This window comes from Pituophis catenifer, unplaced genomic scaffold (genome assembly GCF_029215685.1).
Source record: "Pituophis catenifer annectens isolate HBS135680 unplaced genomic scaffold, rPitCat1.0.hap2 SCAF_3, whole genome shotgun sequence".
Taxonomy (NCBI): Eukaryota; Metazoa; Chordata; class Lepidosauria; order Squamata; family Colubridae; genus Pituophis; species Pituophis catenifer.
The window spans coordinates 15056140-15080880 of record NW_027256883.1 but is presented as its reverse complement, the minus strand read 5'-3'; the positions used below and the strand labels follow the sequence as shown (position 1 = coordinate 15080880).

The window sequence follows — 24741 nt, the reverse complement described above, 5'->3', positions numbered from 1 at the left end:
TCTTCACTTCGAGGCCACCGTGCCGCTCAATCTGTGGACTAGACTATAGTTACAAAATTTGAAATACTGAATATATTTTATATTGGGTGCAAAGGCCATGGAACAATTAAAACTTGAATGAAATCTGAGGCAGTTTTTCCAACTCAACAGGCATGATTTCTTCCATTTGATCAGCCTTAGTGTTAGTGGGGAACTTCGAAAGGAGGAGTTTATGAATTCTTAGAGCCCATAGGCCTTGGGATGGGAACCAAAGAAATAGGGTCTTCGATAATCACTACTAATGTTTTGTTTTATCTGCTACTTCTAAGGAGGCAAAAATAAAAAACGTGTTTCTCATGATTCAGCACTTTATAAGCCCATTTGTAACAAGCACAGTTTAAAGTAAATTCAGTCACTAAATTTACAATTAGTGAAGTCTACTTTTCAGTAGACTGAATACCAAACACACATCCATCTGCAAAACACTTTAGTAACAAAATAACTTTTATTCAGGGGTGAAATCCAGCAGGTTCTGGCAGGTTCTGGAGAACCGGTAGCGGAAATTTTGAGCAGTTCGGAGAACCAGCAAATTCCACCTCTGGCTGGCCCCTAGCCCTGGGAATGGAGATTTTGCAGTATCCTTCCCCTGGAGTGGGGTGGGAATGGGGATTTTGCAATATCCTTTTCCTGCCACGCCCACCAAGCCACTCCCACAAAACCGGTAGTAAAAAAATATTGGATTTCACCACTACTTGTATCTGAAGTGCTGAAAATTAATTATGGCAGGAAGCCATTTTTCACTGCTTTTGAATTTATGGAAAGGTTGCATTTTTACATGCAATCTATCTATTCTACCACTGGGTTGTCCTTGGTGCAGCCACTTGTATTTTGAGTCTGCCAGGATAACTGTTTGTACCTTCTAATTGGTAAGTGGGCAAAAAAAAAAAAAAAAAAGAGTTTTTTTTTTTTTTTTTTTTAATTTGATTTATATGCCGCCCTTCTCCGGAGACTCAGGGCGGCTTACAATGTGCTCAGCAATAGCAATATTGAAATTTCAAGGTTGTGTTTGGTTAGAGGTTCTGGCTTACATAGAGTAGTGTGAGTATTTTAGAGTAAATGACATATGTGGTACACTAACCAGATTAGTGATGGGTTGCTACTGGTTCACCCTGGTTCGGGCGAACCAGTAGTGGCGGTGGCGGGAGGTTCCGCCCATCCATCCACCCGTCATCAAAAACGCTTTGTGCATGCGCAGAACCCTCTGCACACGCATAGAAGCGCCGCATGCGCACAAAGCGCACATGTGCTCCCACACGCTCCCAGTAGCGAACTGGTAGCGCCGGGAATTGAAACCCACTACTGAACCAGATGTGTCAAACTGATCAAGGCTGTGCTTTTACCATTAGCAGAGAATGGTGCATCGATATGTTTAAACCTGGTAATCTAGTTTGCTCTTTATCTTACTAAAAAGTTATACAAGTAGTCCTTGACCTACAACCATTCATTCAGCAACTGTTCAAAGTTACGAGGGCACTGAACAACAGGATGTTACAACTGGTCCTTGGAGTTTTGGCTGTCCCAGCATTCCCGTGGTCATATGATTGCCATCTTGGTGCTTGTCAACAGATTCACCCTTACAGTCGGTTGCACTGCCCCATGATCAGGTGATCACCACTTGAAACCTTCCTGCTGGTTTCCCCAGAAAGTCAGTGAGGAAGCTGGCAGCAAAGTTTGAGTAAGTCTTTCCCACCCACGCATCATCCCCCAGTCCCTCTGTGTTTGGACCACCCCAGCCAGTTGCATATTTCCACACACCCTTCCCATTCCTTCCTTGCATTCCTGCGCATCCTCTCTTATCTGTGTTCTCATGCGCACTCCCTTGTGCCCTCCTCAATCTTCCCCCACACACCTCACACTGGTCTCCCTCAACCCAGCAGCAGCCATTTACTTGCCTGCAGGCCTGGGATTTACAGTTTCCTGCCAGTTTTCCCACTGACTTTGGATGTTGGAAACTGGTAGGAAACTGCCTCATCTAATGACTGGGATTTGGTTAACGTGGCAACTCGAACTGCAGGGATTGCTATTGCTAAGGGATGTGGTTGCTTGCATTGCTTAATGATGGACTTGCCATCGTAAGTCAAGGAGCACTTGTTTTGAAGCCTTTGACTAAGACATGGTGAACCATGGAGGTTAAAATCCGTGAGCACATTTGTGGATGACCGTACGGAAGAAAGATTGTAACTTGGAATGTATATAATAATGTTTATAATATTGAGCATGAATTAATGAAGACAAGGCTCTTGAATTTCCTCACCTATCTCTCTGTCCTTTTGATGGCCTGCATACCTGCTGCCATCGGCTGCCATCAGGATTTTTTCATGAAAAATATTTGATGGGTTTAATACAGGGGTGAAATCCAGCAGGTTCTGACAGGTTCTGGAGAACCGGTAGCAGAAATTTTGAACAGTTCGGAGAACCGGCAGGGGTGAAATGCTCCCAGATTAGACCGGATTGCCCGATCCGGTAGCGATTTTTCCCTGTGGTTCGTCGATCCGGTAGTGATTGCTGCCCGGGTGTCATTATTTCCTGGTTTTAACCAGGGAGTAATGTTTTTTCACCTTCTGTGCATGCACAGAAGGTTTTGCACATGCACAGAAGGTGTGAGTGCGCACATGATGTGCCCGCACATGCGTGAGCGAAGTGAACGCCCGCACATGGAGCGTGCTCTTCCGAACAGGTAATGAAGGTAAGTAGATTTCACCCCTACGGCAAATACCACGTCTGGCTGGCCCCAGAGCGGGGTGGAAATGGAGATTTTGCAGTATCCTCTTGCCACATCCACCAAGTCATACCACGCCGACCAAGCCACGCCCACAGAACCTGTAGTAAAAAAAATTGGATTTCACCACTGGTTTAATATTGTTATTTTTACAACATTCAGTAAAGAAAAATACTCAGTGAATGCTTCAATTTTCATTTTTAATACAGTAAATATTGATAAAAGCTCTTTTTAAGAGTCCTCCATAATTTTTAAAAGTGGGAAGTCCTGAGAGCAAAATGTTTAAGAAATACTGATTTGGAAAAACGTAGGATAAAGCAAAGAAGCTTGAATTTGATTGCTGGGTGTGATAAGTGTTTATATGATGGAAGTGAAGGGTGCTTGAAAGTGATGGAAACACTTACCAAATGGTTTGAACCCAAGCAGGCAAGAAAAGAATGTATGATGTTCCCATGGGCGTTTAATATATTTATTACCTGACGTTTAAGGAATCCTTATGGTGTTAGAACTGTATTGATTGGAAACATGAATATGCATGACCTTTGCTATGCAAATGAAGCCATGTTGTTGACTGAGAACCTGAATGATTTACAGCCCATTTGAGATAGGTTGAGTGTTGCATGAGAAGTACAGATTTGAAAATTAATGGAAAGATAGTTGCACTTGACAACAAAAATGGAGTGAGATTGCAAGCTGCACACAGATGATGAACAACAGAGCAAAACGAAGATCCATGAGAGAGGTGAGGTTTAGAAAAAAAAAAAAACAAGGGGCAGTGTAAGATATTGCTTATGGCTTTGATGGAAGGAAAAGTGGTTTGCAAGATTAAAAGTAGAGGTTTAGTAAATGGCGATATAAATCAGTTTCAGCTGTTGCTCTTTTTATTATCTTAAGCCTTTACTTTCTTTGACATACTGTTGCTTATTCCTTTCCTTCACTCTGCCTAACATTGCTTATTTACATGGACATAGCCCAAGGACTATTTATGTAACTATGCAATTATTTGAGGAAATAAGCTTCTAAAAGATATGCCCGATAATATGTTAGAACTCTGATGTAACCAGTTTACCTAGACTTTGAAACAGAAATATCTGGCAAAATAGTATTTGGAATTATCTGAAATAATCTACTGACCTGAGGACAGAAATTCTAAAACTGAAGAGGCGCCAGAAAAAAGAGGGGAAATTGCCAAGAATTTTACTATGCTGTTGTACAGGTGCTCTGAAAAATCTTAATTGTTGAGTGTTCAAAATCAGAAACTTCTTGGTTTCTCATATTTCATTCCAGTTCTTGGCACCCAAATGCCAAAAATGGCCTTTACATGTGCAGTGATGTGGTCCCGCATATGCTGCATTTAGATACTTGCCTCTTTTTACCTGATGCAGGTGCATAAGCCCTAAAGTTATGAGGTAGATATTGTGGTTATCCAAATTTGTTATGTCCAAAATACCCCCTCAAATACAGCTGTTAAGTGTGACACAAAATTTAGACTGCTTTAAACTGAGTTTTGAGTACAGGTAGTCCTCAACTTACAACTACAATTGTGTCCCAAATTTCTGTTGCTAAGTGAGAACATTTGTTAAATGAATTTTGCTCCGATTTATGACCTTTCTTGCCACAGTTGTTAAGTGAATCACTGTGGTTGTTAAATTAATAACACAGTTGTTAAGTGAGCCTGGTTTCCTCGTCGACTTTGCTTGTCAGACAGTGACAAAAACAGTGATCACATGACCCCAGGACACTGCAACCATCATAAATATGAGTCAGTTGCCAAGTGTCTGAATTTTGATGATGTGATGATGGGGTTGCTAAAACGGTCGTAAGTGTGAAAAACTGTCATAGGTCACTTTTTTCAGTGCCGTTGTAACTTTGGTCATTAAAAGGACTGTTGCACTACTACAATTGTATTGGGAGTACCAAAGTGTTTCTGGATTGTGAAAGGATTGAACGGTTGCCTGGAGGATGGCCAGTGGAGAGCTCTTTTCATGTCCTCATTAAGTTGTCCGGCAAAGTGGTACCCATCTATCTACTCACAGCCACCTACTTTCAAACCGCTGGGTTGGCAGGAGCTGGACCTTGAGACGGGATGTCATCCCGTCCCACGGCAGCAACCGGGTCTCGAATACGAGCCTGCCAATCGTCAGCCCAGCGTCCTAATCATTTGAGCCACTGGGCTCCCACTGAGTATCACTAAATCTGCTGCATATTGTATGACCGTTGTACCAGCCTAAATGCCTTTGATTTGTCTTCTTTCTGACTTAGGGTACAAGAGGAGTCATCCCTTCACCTGACAGTAGAACAGAAACAGATTCAGCTTCGACAGCCGCTGCTCAGCCTGATCCAGAAGTGATCATTGTGGGGGCTGGTGTACTGGGCTCTGCTCTGGCCACAGTGCTGGCCCGGGATGGTAGGAAAGTGACGGTCATTGAGCGGGATTTGAAGGAACCTGATAGGATTGTTGGAGAACTCTTACAGCCAGGAGGTTATAACACTCTAAAAGAACTGGGCCTTCAAGGTACATTAACTGCTGGTAAAAACACTTCTGTCTTTCATTCACAGATCTGGGAATTAATGCTTTAACTGCAAGTTTTTAAAACTCACTAGACAGACTGATTGTCAGCTGTTCTATCTCTACGTTGTATTCTTGTAATTACAGGTAGTCCTCGCCTTATGACCACAATTGAGCCCAAAATTTATGTTGCTCAGCGAGACGTTTATTAAGTGAGTTTGGCCCCATTTTACAACTTTTCTTGCCACAGTTGTTAAATGAATCGCTGCAGTTGTTAAGTTAGTAACACAGTTGTTAAGTGAATCTGGCTTCCCCCTTGATTTTGCTTGTCAGAAGGTCGCAAAAGTTGATGACACGACCTGGGCACACTGCAACCGTCATAAATATGAGTCAGTTGCCAAATGTCTGAATTTTGATCACATGATCATGGGGAATGCTGCCATGGTCATTGTATGAAAAGGGGCTCATAAGCCCCCTTTTCAGTGTGTGTCACTTCGCAGTCATTAAATGAACTGCTATAAGTCGAGGACTACCTATATTACAAAAGCCAGAAAAGAAATAATACTAATAAAACTTCTCCAATTGTACAGCCTAACTTGCCTTAAATTCATGGCTCAGAATTAACACTGAAAAAAGAGAAAAATCAAAAGATGAAAAACCAATATAGAGAAAAAAACCTGCTTGACAGAGGAAAGATTTTATAGCTAGAAGAGAAGAAACGTGGTTAAGATTGTCATTATCATTGCTTGTTGGATATTGCCCTTAATGAAGGGAAGCAAAATGTGTGATATTTGAACATGAACAGAGTGATGTTTTCTTCTTCTTCTTCATTCCATCAGTTTATTCATGTTTTTCTTCCTTCTTTCAGACCATTTAAGGTAGTCCTCGACTTACAACAGTTCATTTAGTGACTGTTCGAAGTTACAATGACACTGAAAAAAATGACTTTTGGCCATTGTTCACAATTACAATGTTGCAGCGCTCCCATCATTATGTGATCAAATTTGAGATGCTTGGCAACTGGCTCTTATTCATGACGGTTGCAGTGTCCCAAGATCATGTGATCCCCTTTTGCGACCTCACAAGAGTCAACGGGGAAGCTAGATTCACTTAACCACCACGTTACTAACTTATCAACTGCAGTGATTCACTTAACAACTGTGGGAAGAAAGGTCATAAAATGGGGCAAAACTCACTTAACATATCTTACGTAACAGACAATTTGGGTTCAATTTTTTTTTTTTTTTTGCTTTAATTTATATGCCGCCCTTCTCCGGAGACTCAGGGCGGCTTACAAGGCGTTAAGCAATAGCCTTCATACTTTTGTATATTTATACAAAGTCAGCTTATTGCCCCCACAATCTGGGTCCTCATTGTGCTTGTAAATCAAGGACTACCTGTACCTATAAATATTTAGATAAACATTCCCTGACATCTTTTCTATGCTATTTCCCCAAGATATTATCTTAGTCCCAGGTTACCAGTGATGCAGTTTAAGTGGTCTTTAGCTGTTCAAGTGTTAGAGGAATTTTCCAAAACTGTCCAAGATGAACTTCAAATTTGACTTTTTCACCTATTACCCTGAAGGAAAGTTAAATGCAATAATTTGAAATAGAGGCAGTAGAGAGATAATAAGATTCAGCAAAGGAAGTACCCTCATACTCAACCAGGTATAGGTAGACTTACAACTGGTTGCTTAATGACCATTCAAAGTTATGATCCATTTTCATGGCTATTTGCAATGTCCAGCACATTATGACTTTTTTTAAAAAACAGAAACTGACATTGATTTCTTGTTAAAAAAAAACACTCCCATTGCAAACAGTAAGTTTGCTTAATAGCCATGATATTCACTTAATGACCGCTTCGTTTTGATTTACAACGACCACAAAAAAAGGTCATAAAATTGGGTGTGGTTATGTGATGACCCACTTAATGACCAGCATTAGTTAGGATCATAATTCTAGGCTCAATTATGGTTGTACATTGAGGACTATGTACTAGTCCTCAATGTACTAGTGGACTAGAGTATGCATAAAAGTTTAAATTCTATACATTTGCTGAACTTTTATGTAAAGAAAATTTCACTCAAACAAATACAGAGAAAAGTAATTAAAATAAAACACAATTAAGTATACAGTAACCTAAATGAAGACTCTTGAAATTGCAAGGAGATCAAATCAGTCAATCCTAAAGAAAATCAACTCTGACTGTTCTTTGGAAGGACAGAGATTGAAGCTGAAGCCCAAATCCTTTGGCCACCAAATGGGAAGAGTGGGCTCCTTGGAAAAGACCCTGAAATTGGGAAAGGGCAAAAGGAGAAGGGGACAACAGAGGATGAGATGGTTAGATAGTGTCATGGTTGCAATGAACATGAATTTGGCCAAACTCTGGGAGTCAGTGGAGGACAGGGGAAGATTTTGTCCTGTGGTCCATGGGGTCGCAAAAGAGTCGGAACAACACCCACAACAACAAAATGCAGAAACAAAGTTCCCCGTTCTTTCGCTTGGGTTACTCCTGGAGATAATTCCTGCTATTTGCCAGAGCTGTTGTGGACATAATATATCCAAACTTAGGGACCGTAAGTCTTTTTTCTATTTCCCTGGAAATTCCCTATTTCCCTTTTAAAAGAACAATGCTTTTTTTTTCTCTATCCAGAACTGGGGGAAAAAAACAGATAAAATGTCTGAATTAAAGCCTACATGAAAAAAAAAAAAAGCATTTGAACCTGAACTTCATTCAGACCTGAATCCAAATTGGATTCAAACTTAGCCCTTGACTCCATTCAGACTGGCTGAGAGGCTGCTGTATTATGAATCCTGACTGTATATCCCAGGGTGGGGAACTATGACAACTTTACGATCTGTGGACTTCAACTCCCAGAATTCCTGAGCTAACCATGCTGGCTCGGGAACTCTGTGCGTTGAAGTCCACAGATCGTAAAGTTGCCATAGTTGCCCAACCCTGGGCTATACGTACCACCAGTCACTGCAGATATGTTAGTTTACTTTATTGATTAGCCCTTGGGCCAAGTGCAGAGTTCTAGACACAAATTATTAACTAAAATCTGATAAAAACAATTTAAAATGGAATTGGAATGAAATACAATAATTTAATATATAGATAAATAAAATACAATAAAATTATATTTCGGTGTCACCCCTATAACCTGGCCCAATCCGTCCTACCTATGCCGAACACAACCGAACCATTTTGCTTAAGTACTGTGCTGTATTAAATGTTATTTTTGGATTCTGGCCACACATAAGGTAAGTGGTTTTGATATGGGGTCCCAATGGATCATTCGTTTAATATATAGACCAAGGTACCTGTCTGTCACCCTCTTATATAGGCAACGATCAAATAGGATGCGAGCCAGGTCATCTACTCTGCTGCTGCGCAAATGCAGAGACGTCCATTGTAGGGTATAGAATGGAATCTCCCATATTTGACCGTTATTGTGTCAAGCTGTTCAAATCTCACTTGCGTAAATATCTCCCTAAGACGTTTTGGCAGTTGTAACTTTAAATAGCTGTCTATTTGAAAAGTACACTGTATATATGTGTTTTTAAGATAGCTGGCTCCTCCTAAATCTTCCTCCTTTCTCCATCCATTTATTTTGCAGATGCTGTGGAAGATATAGATGCTCATACAATAAATGGCTACATTGTTCATAACCTTGAGAACAAGGCAGAGGTTGAGATCCCTTACCCTTGCACAGCAGCTGGGCAAGTGCAGAACGGGAAAGCATTTCATCATGGACGCTTCATCATGGGTCTCCGAAGGGCAGCCATGTCAGAACCCAAGTAAGTATAATAATCTAAAATCTCAGCCCAAGTAAGTTAGGCCGCATGCCTAACAGGTGCATCCATCTATTTTTCATTTTAAATGTGCTTTTCTTTTATTCATTGCATTTGAGAATAGTTTGGAGTTAACCAGAAGAAGCATTTTCAATATCAGTTGGATTGGTTTTTATATGTTCTGTCAGTGAAACTCTTAGAAGTTAATGCGTAAACCTTTTTTGTTTTGCTGTTTGAGTCACCAGTGTTACAAAACAGGTTACTTCTGTTGAAGCCTAATTTTGTCATTTTTGGCATACTGACAGCCTGAAAACAAAGAATTAATTGTCTACATTAAAAGTACGTAAACCAGGGATGGGCAAATGTGGCCCTTTTATAACCTGTTGACTTCAAGTCCCAGAATTCCTGAGACAGCCAAGCTGCACCCCTGACGTAAACTATCAGTCCAGAAAACAGATTGTATTTGAAGAGAGGGATAAGATTCGGAGTACACTTGAATTTATGCATTGCCGAAGCCCCTTAAATAAGTTGTGTCTTTTCCTGGGTTCATGTGATTGCTCTCGCAACTGCAGTGCATTCCTGGAAAAGGTTTAACATGTTCTTACAAGTGTTATGTGAATGTTCCAGGCACCCTTAATCAAAGTTCTCTCTGCAAGTAGCATTTCTAATATCTAGAAAGAAACTTGTTAAATATGGTGGAAAGAAAAAGTGATTTATAGAAACATCTTAGGAGGACAGAGGTTAGCTTAGGCTATCAAATTAGTGCAGTATTTCTCAAGGTTGGGCATTTTAAGATGTGTGGATTTTAATTCCCAAATTCCCCAGCCAGCTTGGTAGGGAATTCTGGGAACTGAAGTCCACACATCTTAAAATTGCCAAGATTTAGAAATGCTGTCTAGAAGAATGGTATGCTTTGTGCACTATTGGAAGACCTGAAAGCCCAGGCTCGGGACACATGATTTGAAGAATGTCTGTTTAGATCAGACATGGGCATTTTATGGCCCACAGGCCACATCTGACCTGTGGATAGTCCGAGCGTGGCCGGCGGCAGCAGCAACAGTGAAGGTGGGGCGTTGGTGGGGTTGGGGCACCAGGGCAGCATTGGTAGCAGGAATTGGTGCAGCATCGGGGGCGAGTACAGGGGGCGGGGTGTCAGCAGCAATAGGACGGGGTAGACGCAGCCCTCAACAACTCTTCCAGTTTCTCATTGGCCTCTTGGAAAAATTAATTGTCCCCCTCTGGTCTAGAATGGTTCCTAGAACATACCAACCTGATAACACATAGTTATTCTCCTTTGCTCAGATTTTTCTTAAACTATTTTCTTTCACGGTTGACACTTTAACATCTTCTTCCTTTTCTTTTCTTTTCTTTTCAACTTCAGAAGTCCAGTTTTCCATATAACAGCTCTTTTGTCTAACAGTGAATATAATTTCATGGTTTATTAATTATGTATTTTATATGAAAATAAAAATCACACATGTAGAAAAAGAGGGATACAGAGAGAGAATGAATGAATTTTTGTGGTTCACAGTGAACTAGATTTCCCTCTTCCTAGTCTAGCAACTTAACCATTATACCAATCTGGCAGCCAGACTAGATTATTTTGTCTTGTTTCGAGAAGGGACCCTCTCTAGTTTTAGTCTTTAATGTAGACCAGGGGTATTATACTTGATTGCATTGAGGACCACATCAGGGTTGTTGTTTGACCTTGGGTGGCCAGGTGGGCATGGCCAGTGCAACATCATTCATGTCGGGAGCACCTGTGGTGGCCTGGGTAGGCCTGGGTGGATCCTCCTGCGGCCCTCTACCAGCAAAAATGGACCTCGGGAGCCCGAGTTCTGTTTTCACTGGCAGAGGCATTACAGGCAGGTCCTTCACTATTTTGAGGGCGACCACATGGGCCAGATCTAAGCACCCTGCGGGCCAGATCTGGCTTCTGGGCCTTGAGTTTGACATCCCTGGTGTAGACTAAAAAAGAAAAGAGAGAAGAAATACTTTCCAACTTGCAACATTTCTAAACAGAGACACCCATTTCAATTCCAACACAATAAAATGTATACCATGTATGCATTTTTTAAAAATCTGATTTTTTCCAGTGCAAAATTTATTGAGGGGACAGTGGTACAATTGCTTGAAGAAGAGGAATGTGTAGCTGGAATCGTATACAAAGATAAAGAAACTGGTGATACAAAGGTGAGATTTTCCAGCAATTCTGGTTATTCCAGTGTTCTAGGGCACTACATCAGTTTTAAACAAGTTGCAATTCTTAATCAGATAGCTTATTACAGTGATGGTGAACCTATGACACGCATGTCAAAAGGTGACACGCCACAACCTTTTGGGTGATGCCATCATGCACCAGCAGCCGACAGTAAGAATTCTTGAAGGCAAATCCCATTGGAGCATGATTTTTAGAAGCTTTGGAGGCCATGTGAGAATGGGGTATCTGGTCTTGTGCAGCTTCTGGATTGTGCTGAAGTCGTGTGGGAGTGCTGTGCTCTCAAGGAGCTTTCAGACCCTCTGAAAATTTGTGCAGTTTTAGGACCCTGCAGAGACCGCAAAGGAGCATCCTCTGAAGCCACTTCAAGAACGTAAGCCTTGGGCGATCCCAAGCACATTGCGGTACAGCAGAAGGAGGCCATTTTGAATGGCAGCCATGGTACTAGAGCTGGTCGAGGCCTCAGGCTCTGCTTCAGGCCCAGCCTTGGCGCTGTCACCGAGTACCGCTGTTCATGGCGGCCCAGTTGGGGAGAAGATAAAGAAATTGTTTCTGTTTTGTTTGCGTGTTTGTATGAGACATGCCAAAAAAGTCAAATGAAGCATTTCTCCTAATTTTTGATGCGCTGAGCCCAAAACATTCGCCATTATTGGCTTAGTAAAATAATTGGAATACAAACCATATTTTGAATTAGGCAATGTGGTATATGCCTTCCAATGGAATCATTGTTTTTAAAGCACTTAATGTGGATGTCAGGATGTGTGCAAGGTGTAGCTTGAGGAATATAAAGATTTGTGAGAAAATCGCGGGTGAGAAGAATTCAGCGCAGAATGAAACCTTCAAAAATTATTAACTCATTCCTGACTCACATACTACTATGCATTTCAGGTTGGCCTGTTAAAACCAGTAAGGTACAAGGAGTCCTCAACTTATGACCGGTTGCTTAGTAACCATTCAATAACAATGAACTTCCCCAGGCTAATTATGTCCCAGATTCGAAATTCTGACTGCTGCCCCCCTTGCGGTCATGTGATTGCATTTTGGGCATTCAGCAACTGGCCCACGTTTATGGCTGTTTGCAGCATCCTGCAGTCAGAGGTCTGTGATTTATGATATTTTTTGGCAAAAAGCACCCATTGCGGACAATGGATTTGCTTAATGACTGCAGAGATTCACCTAATGACCATTGCAAAAACAAAAAGTCATAAAATCAGGGACGGTCATGTGGTGACCCGCTTAATACCTAGCATGACCTATGACTGTAATTCTGGGCTCAGTTACAGTTAAAGTTGGGGACTATCTGTAACAGGTTGTGCATCGTGATCAGGGGTGCTATTCAGCAGGTTCTGACAGGTTCTGGAGAACTGTTAGCGGAAATTTTGAGTAGTTCGGAGAACTGGCAAATACCACTTCTGGCTGGCCCCAGAGTGGAGTGGGAATGGAGATTTTGCAATATCCTTCCCCCAGGAGTGGGGAGGGAATGGGGATTTTGCAGTATCCTTCCCCTGGAGTGGGGAGGGAATGGAGATTTTGCAGGATCCTTCCCCTGCCACGCCCACCAAGCCACACCACGCCCACAGAACTGGTAGTAAAAAAAATTGAATTCCGCCACTGATCGCGATGATCATTATCATTTAGTCCCTATTTAGTTGATTTGTTTTGTATTGTATTGCAGGAACTCCACGCCCCCTTAACGGTAGTTGCTGATGGTCTGTTTTCCAAGTTTCGAAAAAATCTCATCTCCAGCAAAGTGAAAGTCCCCTCTCATTTTGTAGGATGCATTTTGAAGGTAAGTGGGTTCCATAAAACACAAAGCAATACTATCATCAAATTTGGATGTTTGGTGGTTATAATTACAGTCCTCGACTTACAACCATAACTGAATCCAACATTTCTGTTGTTGAGTGAGAGATTTGTGAAGTGAGTTTTGCCCCATTTTACGACCTTTCTTGACACAGTCGTTGAGTGAATCTCGGCAGTTGGTAAGATAGGAACCCAGTTGTATAGTGAATCTGGCCTCCCCATTGGCTTCTGACCTTGGGGCACAGCCACGGTCATAAATATAAACCAGTTGCCAAGCAATTTTGATCATGTGATTGTGGGGATGCTGCAAAGGTTGTAACTCTGAAAAACGGTCATAAGTCACATTTTTCAGTGCTGTTGTAACTTTGAACAGTGACTAAATGAATTGTTGTAAACCGAGGATTACCTATACCAGTGATGGCTAACCTTTTTGCCATCACGTGCCAGAAAGTGGGGGAGGCGGGGGAGGTTCGCGTGTGTGCGTGCCCACACCCATAATTCTATGTGCCCTGCCCATGCACGCATGACCCCCCCTCCCCCCGCTCCTGGCATGCCTTTCTAGGAGTCTCTGGAGGCTGGGGACAGCAAAAAAGTCACTTCCTGTCCAACTGGAAGTTGGGAAACAGGCCATTTCGGGCCTCTGAGGGGGTGGGGAAGGCTGTTTTCATGCTCCACAGATGCACAGAGAGGATCTGGAGCCAGGTGAGAAAGAAAAACAGGCCTTCCCCACCCCACCCCACCCCTTAGGCCCTCTGGAGTCAGGAAACAGCCTGTTTCCCTACTTCTGGTGGGCCCAGAAGGCCCGAAAATCAGCATGTGTGTGCCAGAGCTAAGCTGGCGTGCCAGACGACATGGCTTCGTGTGCCACCTGTGGCACGCGTGCCATAGGTTAGCCATCACGGACCTATACCATAGAATAGCATTTCACATGTTTTTATCTCCACCCACCACACAAATAATTTCTTTTGTTGCCCTTTTGCTTATGCATCTTCTTTAAAGCAGGCATGTCAAATTCAAGGCCTGCAGGGTGCTTAGATCTGGCCCGCAGGGCCGCCCTGGAAACAGCAAAGAACCAGACTGCGGTGCCTCTGCCAGCAAAAATGGAGCTCCATTTTCAGCTGCGATGGCCTCTTGCAACTCTCCACCAGTGAAAACGGAGTGCGGCCTTCCTGACCTCCATTTTCGCTGGCAGAATGCTCGGACCACCACAGGCACCCCCAACACAAGTGATGTCAAACTGGCCATGCCTCCTGGCCATGCCCCCACTCTCCGAGATCAAACACAACCCTGAGGCAGCCCGCAATGAAATCGAGTTTGACACCCCTGCTTTAAAGCAGTTTAATCCAGTTCTTCAGTCCCAGATTCTCTCAAACTGGCTTGCAAAGAATCATCTTCAGGCATGAGTTGGAGAGGAAAGAAATTACAGCGGGGAGAAAACACTCCGCTTAGTGAAATGATTTCAGCCTGATGATGGGTTGTGGTAGAGCCTGTTGCTATTTGAACTTTCAGTCTTGTTGAAAGTCTATGAGCCTTGGGTTATTAGTCAGCCGAAAATTACTCATTGCAATCAAGGAAGAGCAGGAAGGTTCTGGGAAATTCTTTTTTTTAAATAATGTTTTTCTTTCTTTCTTTGTCTATAAAGAATTCTCCTCAATTTAAAGCCAATTATGCTGAGCTGGTTTTAGGCAATCCTTGCCCAGTGCTTATCTACCAGATTTCTTCCAATGAAACTCGAGTTCTTGTTGACATTCGAGGTGAAATGCCAAAAAATCTTAAGGAATATATGGTTGAAAAGATTTATCCACAGCTACCAGGTAAGAACCTTTGCCCAGAGACTTAATATCTTTACAGGTAGTCCTCGACTTATGACCGCAGTGTAGACAGGAACGTTCGTTGACACTCAGCACAATTGATGAGTGAGCTGCATCTGATATTACAACCTTTTTTGCTCTGGTTGTTAAGAAAATCACTGTGGTCATTAAGTGAATTACATAATTGTTAAGTGGATCCAGTTTTTTCCATTGATTTGCATATTGGAAACCCCCTGGGAAGGTTGCAAATGGTGATCACGTGACCATAGAGATATTACTACAGTCATGAGGACTGGTTGTAAGTGACTTTATTCATTACCATTGTAATGTAGAATCATTGTTGAATGTTCGTTAAATGAATGGTCATAAGTTGAGGACTATTTGTATGCCAGTGACTTGAATAGTAGTTTAGGCATCTTATTTTTTTTAATTTGATTTATATGCCGCCCTTCTCCGGAGACTCAGGGTGGCTTACAATGCGTTAAGCAATAGCCTTCATACTTTTGTATATTTATACAAAGTCAGCTTATTGCCCCCACAAACTGGGTCCTCATTTTACCTACCTTAGAAAGGATGGAAGGCTGAGTCAACCTTGAGCCTGGTGAGATTTGAACTTACAGTAATTGCAGACAGCTGATGTTAATCACAATGCTTTTAGTCTGCTGAGCCACCAGGCCCTTTGTGCATCTGTTTTAATGCAGTGTTTCCCAATCTTGGCTAGAGTAGAGTAGAGTAGAGTAGAGTAGAGTAGAGTAGAGTAGAGTAGAATAGAATAGAATAGAATAGAATAGAATAGAATAGAATAGAATAACAGAGTTGGAAGGGACCTTGGAGGTCTTCTAGTCCAACCCCCTGCCCAGGCAGAAAACCCTACACCACTTCAGACAAATGGTTATCCAACATCTTCTTAAAAATTTCCAGTGTTGGAGCATTCACAACTTCTGCAGGCAAGTTGTTCCACTGATTAATTGTTCTAACTGTCAGGAAATTTCTCCTTAGTTCTAAATTGCTTCTCTCCTTGATTAGTTTCCACCCATTGCTTCTTCTCCTGCCCTCAGGTGCCTTGAAGAATAGGTTGACTCACTCTTCTTTGTGGCAGCCCTTGAGATATTAGAACACTGCTATCATGTCTCCCTTAGTCCTTCTTTTCATCAGACTAGACATACCCAGTTCCTGCAACTGTTCTTCATATATTTTAGCCTCCAGTCCCCTAATCATCTTTGTTGCTCTTCTCTGCACTCTTTCTAGAGTCTCAACATCTTTTTTACATTGTAGTGATCAAAACGGAATGCAATATTCCAAGTGTGGCCTTACCAAGGCATTATAAAGTTGTATTAACACTTTATGTGATCTTGATTCTATCCCTTTGTTTATGCAGCTTAGAACTGTGTTGGCTTTTTTGGCAGCTGCTGCACATGGCTGGCTCATATCTAAATGGTTGTCCACTAGGACTCCAAGATCCCTCTCACAGTTACTAATATTGAGCAAGGTACCACATATTCGGTACCTGTGCATTTTGTTTTTCTTCCCTAAATGTAGAACCTTAGTTTTTTCATTGTTGAATTTCATTTTGTTAGAGAGCGCCCAATATTCAAGTCTAACCTTAAACCAGCAGTTCCCAACCTTTGTGCAGGGGTGAAATGCTACCAGTTGGTTCCGGTTTGGGCAGTTTGCCTGAACCGGTAGTGATAAAAACTACCGGTTCGGGCAAATCGGTAGTAAAAAAATGGTTCCGACGATCACAGCTGTGCTCTGCGATCATGGGAACGTGTTTTTTTTTACTTTTTTAAAGCATTTTTTTACTATCAGTTTGGGCGAATAGGTAGTAAAAATGCTTTAAAGCAGTGTTTCTCAACCTTGGTAGCTTGAAGATGGGTGGACTTCAACTCTCAGAATCTCCCAGCCAGCAGCGCTGGCTGGGGGATTCTGGGAGTTGAAGTCTACCCATCTTCAAGCTACCAAGGTTGAGAAACACTGCTTTAAAAAGTAAAAAAAGAAAGTTGGCCATGCCCACCCAGTCACATGATCCCCACCAAGCCGCACCCACCAAGCCACTACTACAGAACCCGTAGCAAAAAATTGTGCATTTCATCACTGCCTTTGTGGTTTGGCAGCCCTGCTGGGGGGGAGAGAGGGGAACTGGGTCGTGTGAGTGGCAGGCTGGCACACACCTGAGTGCCCGCTGGCCCATTGCTCCAGAACTTGAGCTGTGTGTGCACCCTCTGGCCAGCCACTCGCGCAGCCCAATTCCAAATAGGCCACGGCCCAGTAGTGGGTGGCAGCCCAGGGGTTGGGGACCCCTGTCTTAAACTACAAAGTTTAAGATGTGTGTGTGTCTCAAAACTGTCAAGGTGGGGAAACATTGTCTTAAAGTTGAAGAACTGAAGTTGACCTTGGGTTATCAGGTTATCAGAGATCTTATTTCTGTTAAGTGTATTTTCTTCTGAATCTTGGCCCAAGGACAAATGTTCTAAAACTCACAAACCACATTTGCTTGTGTTTTTTTTTTTTTTTGAACAGAACACATTCAAGAGCCTTTCCTAATAGCAGTACAGAATGAACGCTTGAGAGTCATGCCGGCAAGCTTTCTACCGCCTTGTCCTGTCAATAAAGCAGGTCTGTGAACAAAGCAGTGAATGCAGAAAATATCACAAACTAACACAGAGCTGTCCAATCTTGGCAACTTGAAGCCAGCCATGCTGGGAATTCTGGAAGTCTACAAGTCCTTAAAAGTTGTTAAGGTTGGACAGTCCAGATCTAACAAAAGGCTTGGGAGCATGGATGGGATTTTTTTTCTCTCTGAGTAGAACAAATTATGAGCCCCCTTATGGTGCCAGGGGGCTCATAATGACATTCTAAAAGAAGGTGATCATATATTTTTGAATCACAAGATCTGACACTGGAGCATACAGAATTACTTGCATATTTTTTTGCACTTCAGCCAATCTTTTTGACCATTGTTTAATAACCCTTAGCCTTTAGAGCAATTCTCTTTAGAATTAAATTGGCATCCTCTCTGTATGTATTGCAGTAAACATCAGAATACATTTATTAGTAAAACACAAGTTGGCTTTGGTTGATTAAAGATGTTTTAATATGGATTCCTGAAGCGGGAATATTAATTGATTCATAATTGACTTCACATCAGAGAGACTGAGAGAAAGCCAGCTCTGCAGGAGGGCAGTTATGCTTAGTTCAACTGCAATTTAATAGTACATCATTTGCACTAATTCATCTCATTTGCATAATGACATGTTTACACATGGTAAAGGTAAAGGAGTCCCTGCGGATTTTACTCCGCTAGTCATTGCTGACTACAGGGGGTGATGCTCATCTCCATTTCAAGGCCATTGAGGAAGTCGTTTCCACGGTCATGTGGCCAGCATGACACCACGGAGTGCTGTTACCTTCTCACCGAAGTGGTATCTGTTTACCTATTCACATTTGCCTGCTTTCAAACTGCTAGGTTGGCAGGAGCTGGGGCTAGGACAGGAACTCACCCCGTAGCGTGCAGCTCAGGTCTTGAACCTGGGCTGCCAGCTTTCCAGCTAACAAGCCCAACGTCTTAATTGCTGAGCCATCATGCTTCTCCCCTTCAGATTCAGAGCCATTTACATGACTTTGATGCAAACTACCATGAGTCATTTGAAATATTTGACAGTGCTAAGCAATGATGTACAGTAGTGGCCAAAATTGTGGAATCCTTTTGGGAAAAGTGTATTTTCTAAAACTAGCTAATAACACCACTTTTTTTGGGAGTAGTACCATAAAATTATATATCAATGGAAAGATAATTTAATCAAGAATGTAATGCATTAACTTTATTAGAATAGCAGTTACTATATAAAGTGGAAAAGTGAAACACCTAGAAAAAACGAGATATACAAAAATTATCACCCTAGAAAAAACGAGATATACAAAAATTATCATGTGAGTTAATCCTTAGTTGGGTAATCTGTAGCATGTCTTCCCATGGAGTGAATCAGGGGTCAAATCTAGCATGTTCTAGCAGATTCTGGCAGGTTCTGGAGAACCGGTAGCGGAAATTTTGAGCAATTCGGAGAACCGGTAGCGGAAATTTTGAGTAGTTTGGAGAACTGGCAAATACCACCACTGGCTGGCGCCAGAGTGGGGTGGGAATGGAGATTTTGCAATATCCTTCCCCCAGGAGTGGGGAGGGAATGGGGATTTTACAGTATCCTTCCCCTGCCATGCCCACCAAGCCACACCCACCAAGCCACGCCCACAGAACCGGTAGTAAAAAAAATTGGATTTTACCACTGGAGTGAACCAAGTCTTTTAGTTCTGCAGCTGTTATAATGTGAAACCAAGATTGAATGATTGCTTCTGTTACCTGGGTTTTATTGCTGGGTTGCTTCTGACTAACAAGTTTCTTTAGTCAGCTCCATAGATTTTCAATTGGGTTTAAGGTCTGAGCTATTCCCAGGCCATTCCAGCAGTGGAATATGATTATCTTGAATCTCCAAAAAAAAAAAAAAAGTGGTGTTATTAGCCATCAAACCTCAAAAATACACTTTTCTCAAAAGGTTTCCACAATTTTAGCCACTACTGTACTTCGTCATGAATGACATTGCAGTTTTATACACATACTCATTGGCGGGTAATATTGAAGCTTCTTTGCAGTTTTACCAGCCAGTCACTTAACAATTTGCATGGAAAGGCTTTTAAGAAACCTTTCAAACTTTTGAATCACATCCCAAAAAGTGCATCTGTGCAAGTTTTGATGTTACGACTCTTTCCCCTTTTAGGAGTCCTCCTCCTAGGAGACGCTTACAATATGAGGCATCCACTGACAGGCGGAGGAATGAGCGTTGCTCTGAATGACATCAAGATCTGGAGATGTTTGCTACAGACCATTCCGGATTTGTATGAAGACTCTGCTCTACTGCAAGTAAGATACATATATTTTTCTTTCATAAAGAATTGATGGTCTCCACGTTTCTTTCATATAACTTCAAGTATGCATTCTAATTTTATATTTGAAATCTTTTTTTTTTCCCCATCTGACTGAGTATCAAGTGGACCAATCTGTTGGAAATTTATCTTTTGCAGGCCAAAAAGACCTTCTACTGGACAAGAAAGAAGTCTCATTCCTTTGTTGTGAATGTTCTTGCTCAGGCGCTTTATGAATTATTCGCTGCAACAGATGGTATGTGCTTGTCCGGAAATGCATTTTCCTACAAGCCTGGTTCTTCTCCTTCTCTTTAGCCTAATAATTTGCGCTGCATCCTTGCTTCTCTTCCTGCTGTCTCCTTCATTCTTGACTGTCTTCAAGTTGCCAAGGTTGAGAAATACTGGTCTTAATGGTTTAAGTCAGGGGTCTGCAACCTTAAACACTCAAAGAGCCATTTGGACCTGTTTCCCACAGAAAAGAAAACACCGGGAGCCACAAAACTCCCGTGCCTGAGTATTTCCTGAGCGGCCACAAAACTAGCATATGTAGTTGAATTAAACATTCTGTTTTCTTCTGAAATTTTTCTTTTCTTGGATTTATCCATGGTTGGCCTACCGGGAGTCGAAAAGCTCAATAAATCGTGTGCCAGCGGGTATTGCACATTGGTGGTTGTGATGCATATTTTGAGCGACGGAGTCGCAGCAGAGGGATGAAAGAGCCACATGTGGCTTCAGAGCCGTGGTTTGCTGACCCCTGATTTCAGTTAACTGGCTTCCTGTACATCAGGCTGCTCCTGTCTAATTCCCACCTGATGCATGACCTTTTTGAAATATTGGCATTTTTCCCTTAGGCTCCTTCCTCCATACCCAGTCCTCTTTACAGTTAATCAAAGAATTATTCACCTTCCTGTACACTTACTCATTTTATGTTGTAAGAAATCTCTCTCTGTGTATGTATATGTGTGTGTTGAGCCCAAAATTGATGCTGCTAACAGAGAAAATTGTTAAGTGAGTTTTGCCCCATTTTATGACATTTCTCGCCAGTCGTTAAGTGAATCACTGCATTTGTTAAGTTAGTAACCCAATTGTTAAGTGAATCTGGTTTCTCGATTGATTTTGCTTGACAGAAGGACGCAAAAGGGGATGACATGACCTTGGGACACAGCAACGGTCATAAGTATGAACCAGTTGCCAAGCGTCTGAATTTTGATCCTCACTGTGAATAACGGTCATAAGTTACTTTTTTCAGTGCTGTTGTAACTTTGAATGATCACTGAACGAACTGTTGTAAATCAAGCACTACCTGTAGATATGAATTCGATGAATCTTATTTTCTGGTTGATAACTTATCTTGCCCCATTTCTGGCCACAGAATGCTAGGCACTAGGCTTGGGGCTCAGAACATGGACACCCCTCTTTGAACCCAACACAGCTCTTACCAGATTTTATTTTTTATGGTTTGTTTGAAAAATAAAAATGAAATCAAGCAACTCCTTTAATTTCAAAAAAGCTATAGGGCACCGTTTCTTTTACCTCTACAAGTTTAAGATACATGAACTTTAACTTCTGGAAACAGCATGCTGACTGGGGAATTCTGGGAGTTGAAGTCCACACATCTTAATCCTGCAGAGGTTGGGAAATACTCCTGTGGAGCAAAAGTAAAAGAAGAAATACAGGTAGTCCTCAATTTATGACCATAATGGAGCCTGGAACTGCTGTTGTATGTCATAGCGGTCATAAGTTAAGGCATGCACTTGATTTCAGTTTCATTTTATGACATTTTTTGCAGTGGTCATAAAGGAAACGATGCGGTTATTAAGTAAACCCATTGTCTCTAATGGCGGTTTTTGCTGGAAACTGAGATAAATACGAGTTCCCGGCAGGAAAACATTGTCAATTGTGGTTATATGAGTGCAAGACACTGCAAAGGGCCATAAATGTGGACTAGTTGCCAAAAATGTGATCACATGACTGCGGGATGGATGGGTGACTATCAGAACTTTGAATCCAGCTTATAAGTATCCTTTGGGAAGGTCATTCGAAACTTCAAATGGTCGCTAAGTGACCTGTCATAAATCGAGGACTACCTGAAAGAGGTGAACTTTAAAAGTAATAATAGTTGGTATCTACTATTCTAGAAAATAGTATAAAAAATAGAAAAAAAAACCATAGAAAAAAAAATAGAAAAAAGGGACGTGGTGGCTCAGTAGCTAAGACACTGAGCTTGTCAATCAAATGGTCGGGAGTTCAGTGGTTTGAATCCCTAGTGCCGCATAACGAGGTGAGCTCCCGTTCCTTGTCCCAGCTTCTGCCAACCTAGCAGTTCGAAAGCACATAAAAAATAGGGACCACCTTTGGTGGGACGGTAACAGCGTTCCATGTGCCTTTGGCGTTTAGTCATGTCGGCCACATGACCATGGAGACGTCTTCGGACAGTATTGGCTCTTTGGCTTAGAAATGGAGATGTGCACCACCTCCTAGAGTCAGGAACGACTAGGACATATGTGCGAGGGGAACCTTTACCTTTACTATTCTAGAAGTTGAAGGACATGCTGGAAACATCCTCATAGGTTTTCCTTCTGGTACCTGAAGGTGACGGATGATATCACAAGTTCTCACATCTTGCTGCTAAAAATGGGCCAACTAGCCCTGTTCTCCCTTGCTTAATTGTGGCCCCTGATCTGAGCCAAACATCCAAGTACACTATATACCTCACAATGACATAACAAGCTATGTTAACAACTGCACCCTTGCAGAAGGACTTCTCTCCAAAAGTTGCTGTTGCCGTGATGTCAAGTCCATCTGGTAAAGGTTTTGTTCACCTACGTGGGGCAGCGATGAAATGCTACCGGTTCACACCGGTTTGGGATAACTGCTAGTGATAAAAGCTACTGGTTTGGGCGAACCAGTAGTATAAAAAAAAGCTACGACGATCAGCTGTGCCGCGCAATTTAAATTTGCTAGAATTTAATCCTGCTTTCTAGCGAATCTAAATCGCGCGGCACAGCTGTTCCTTCCCCTCGCTGTTCTACTTACCTTCCCAAGCCTCCTTTTTCCACGTAAAGTGTGCATTTGGTGCACACTACGCAGTGTGCATTTGGTGTGCACTGCACAGGCACACACGCAGCACAAACCATGCATGGCGTGGGCAGCAAACCGGTGGCAAACCAGGGAGGATTTCACCACTGACGTGGGGTAAGATTTTAAAGGGAATGTTTATTTAGGCAAAATATTGTGCTATCGTGCTGTACATTTTCATTTTTCTAATTTTCCCTGGCCTTTCTGCAAAGGTGACATCATGTTTCATCTGTTTGACAGATTCTCTGCAGAAGTTAAGGAGAGCCTGCTTTCTCTATTTCAAGCTTGGGGGCAAATGTGTTTCTGGTCCAGTTGGATTACTTTCCATGTAAGTTGGGGTACTGTGCCTCCCCGCCTCCAATTCTTGTTCAACTTGTTATTGGCAGCAGTTGTAGGTATGCATAACCATGACTTGTCTTAAGAGCCTTTAGAACAGAGGTTTTCAAACATGGCAGCTTTAAGACTTGTGGACTTCAACTCCCAGAATTCTCCAGCCAGAGTTGAAGTCCACAAGTCTTAAAGCTGCCAAGTTTGAAAACCTCTGCTTTAGAAAGAGACACACGGAAGGTAATAACGATCAAAAGTTTTCTGGCTAGACAATTAAATCAAGCCATATACCGTATTTTATTTAATAATTATTTACGGTGTAAATAGCTGAACTGGCTATGTCAGAATACAAATAGTTCTCAACTTATGCCCCCAATTGGAACTGGAACTTCTATCGCTAAGCAATGCAGTTGTTAAGTGAATCATGCCTGATTTTATAATCTTTTTTTTTTGGCTGCGGTTGTTAAGCGAACCTGGCTTCTTCCCCCATTGATTTTCCTTGTGAGAAGCCTCTTGGGAATGTCCGCAAAATGGAGATCACTTGGCCTTGGGACATTGCCATTGTCATAAATATATGCCAGTTGCCGAATGCCAAACTTTTTGGTCACATGACTGCAGGGCCATTGCTATAGTTGTAAGTGCAAGAACTGATCATAAGGTAACTTTTTCCGACACCACTGTAACTTTGCACTGTCATTAAACGAATGATTGTAAGTTGAGGACTATTTGTATGAGGGTTGAATGAAGTCTTTCCAATTATTGACTTCTTCAGCCTTTTATTATAATAGTAATTAAATCTAAGACCTTCCATGCCTAAAATACTTATAACTGTGTGTGGTCTCTCAGTATGACCCTATGGTTCTTGAAAATGTAAAATGTTAGAATTAGCAAATAAAACTTCTGCTTGCCTGCTTATGATGGTAACAAATATTGAATAAAAGAAAATAGCAAAGAGAGAAAGAGGAACTGAGCAGGAATAAATAGGATTTCAGAAAATTGAAGAATGGGAGTGCCTGAAATGAGCCTAATAAACAGTCAGAAACTAATAACTTGTTATACAACCCCTCTGTTGAATTATCCTGCATTGTAAAGAAAGTTTTTATGGAAAAGCAGAGAGAATTAATATATTGTAAAAAGTGATTTGCGTTCTCAGCTTTTTATGGAAAAGTTTCAAGGGGGAAAAAAAGCAATATTCTTTATTCTGTTATCCTGCCATATTAATGGATGGCCTTTTCATAGTTTCTAGTATTTTACTTACAAATATATATATATTCCTCATAATTTATTTCTGCTACCAAATCTTTCTTTACAGTTTGTCTCCGAAGCCCATTGTCCTGATCGGCCACTTCTTTGCCGTTGCCCTCTACGCCACTTATTTTTGTTTCAAATCCGAATCTTGGCTCACCAAACCCCGGGCCATTTTCAGCAGCCTCGCGGTGATGTACCGAGCTTGCTCAGTCATATTCCCACTTATATATTCTGAAATGAAACACCTCGTCTACTGAATACAGATGGGCAAAGAG

At 41.8% G+C, this 24741-nt stretch overlaps 1 protein-coding gene across 1 annotated transcript in view; it reads left to right on the top strand.

Moving 5' to 3' along the window:
- Positions 1–24741, top strand: part of SQLE (squalene epoxidase) — a 28129-nt gene extending 3388 nt beyond the window's left edge. Inside the window, exons 2-11 of the mRNA XM_070942024.1 lie at positions 5021–5273; positions 8893–9073; positions 11164–11260; positions 12961–13074; positions 14731–14902; positions 17420–17515; positions 19669–19811; positions 19973–20069; positions 23132–23219; positions 24531–24741. Of these exons, the coding sequence (XP_070798125.1) occupies positions 5021–5273; positions 8893–9073; positions 11164–11260; positions 12961–13074; positions 14731–14902; positions 17420–17515; positions 19669–19811; positions 19973–20069; positions 23132–23219; positions 24531–24723 (1434 nt within the window). The 3' untranslated portion in view covers positions 24724–24741. The remainder of the gene's footprint in view (positions 1–5020; positions 5274–8892; positions 9074–11163; positions 11261–12960; positions 13075–14730; positions 14903–17419; positions 17516–19668; positions 19812–19972; positions 20070–23131; positions 23220–24530) is intronic.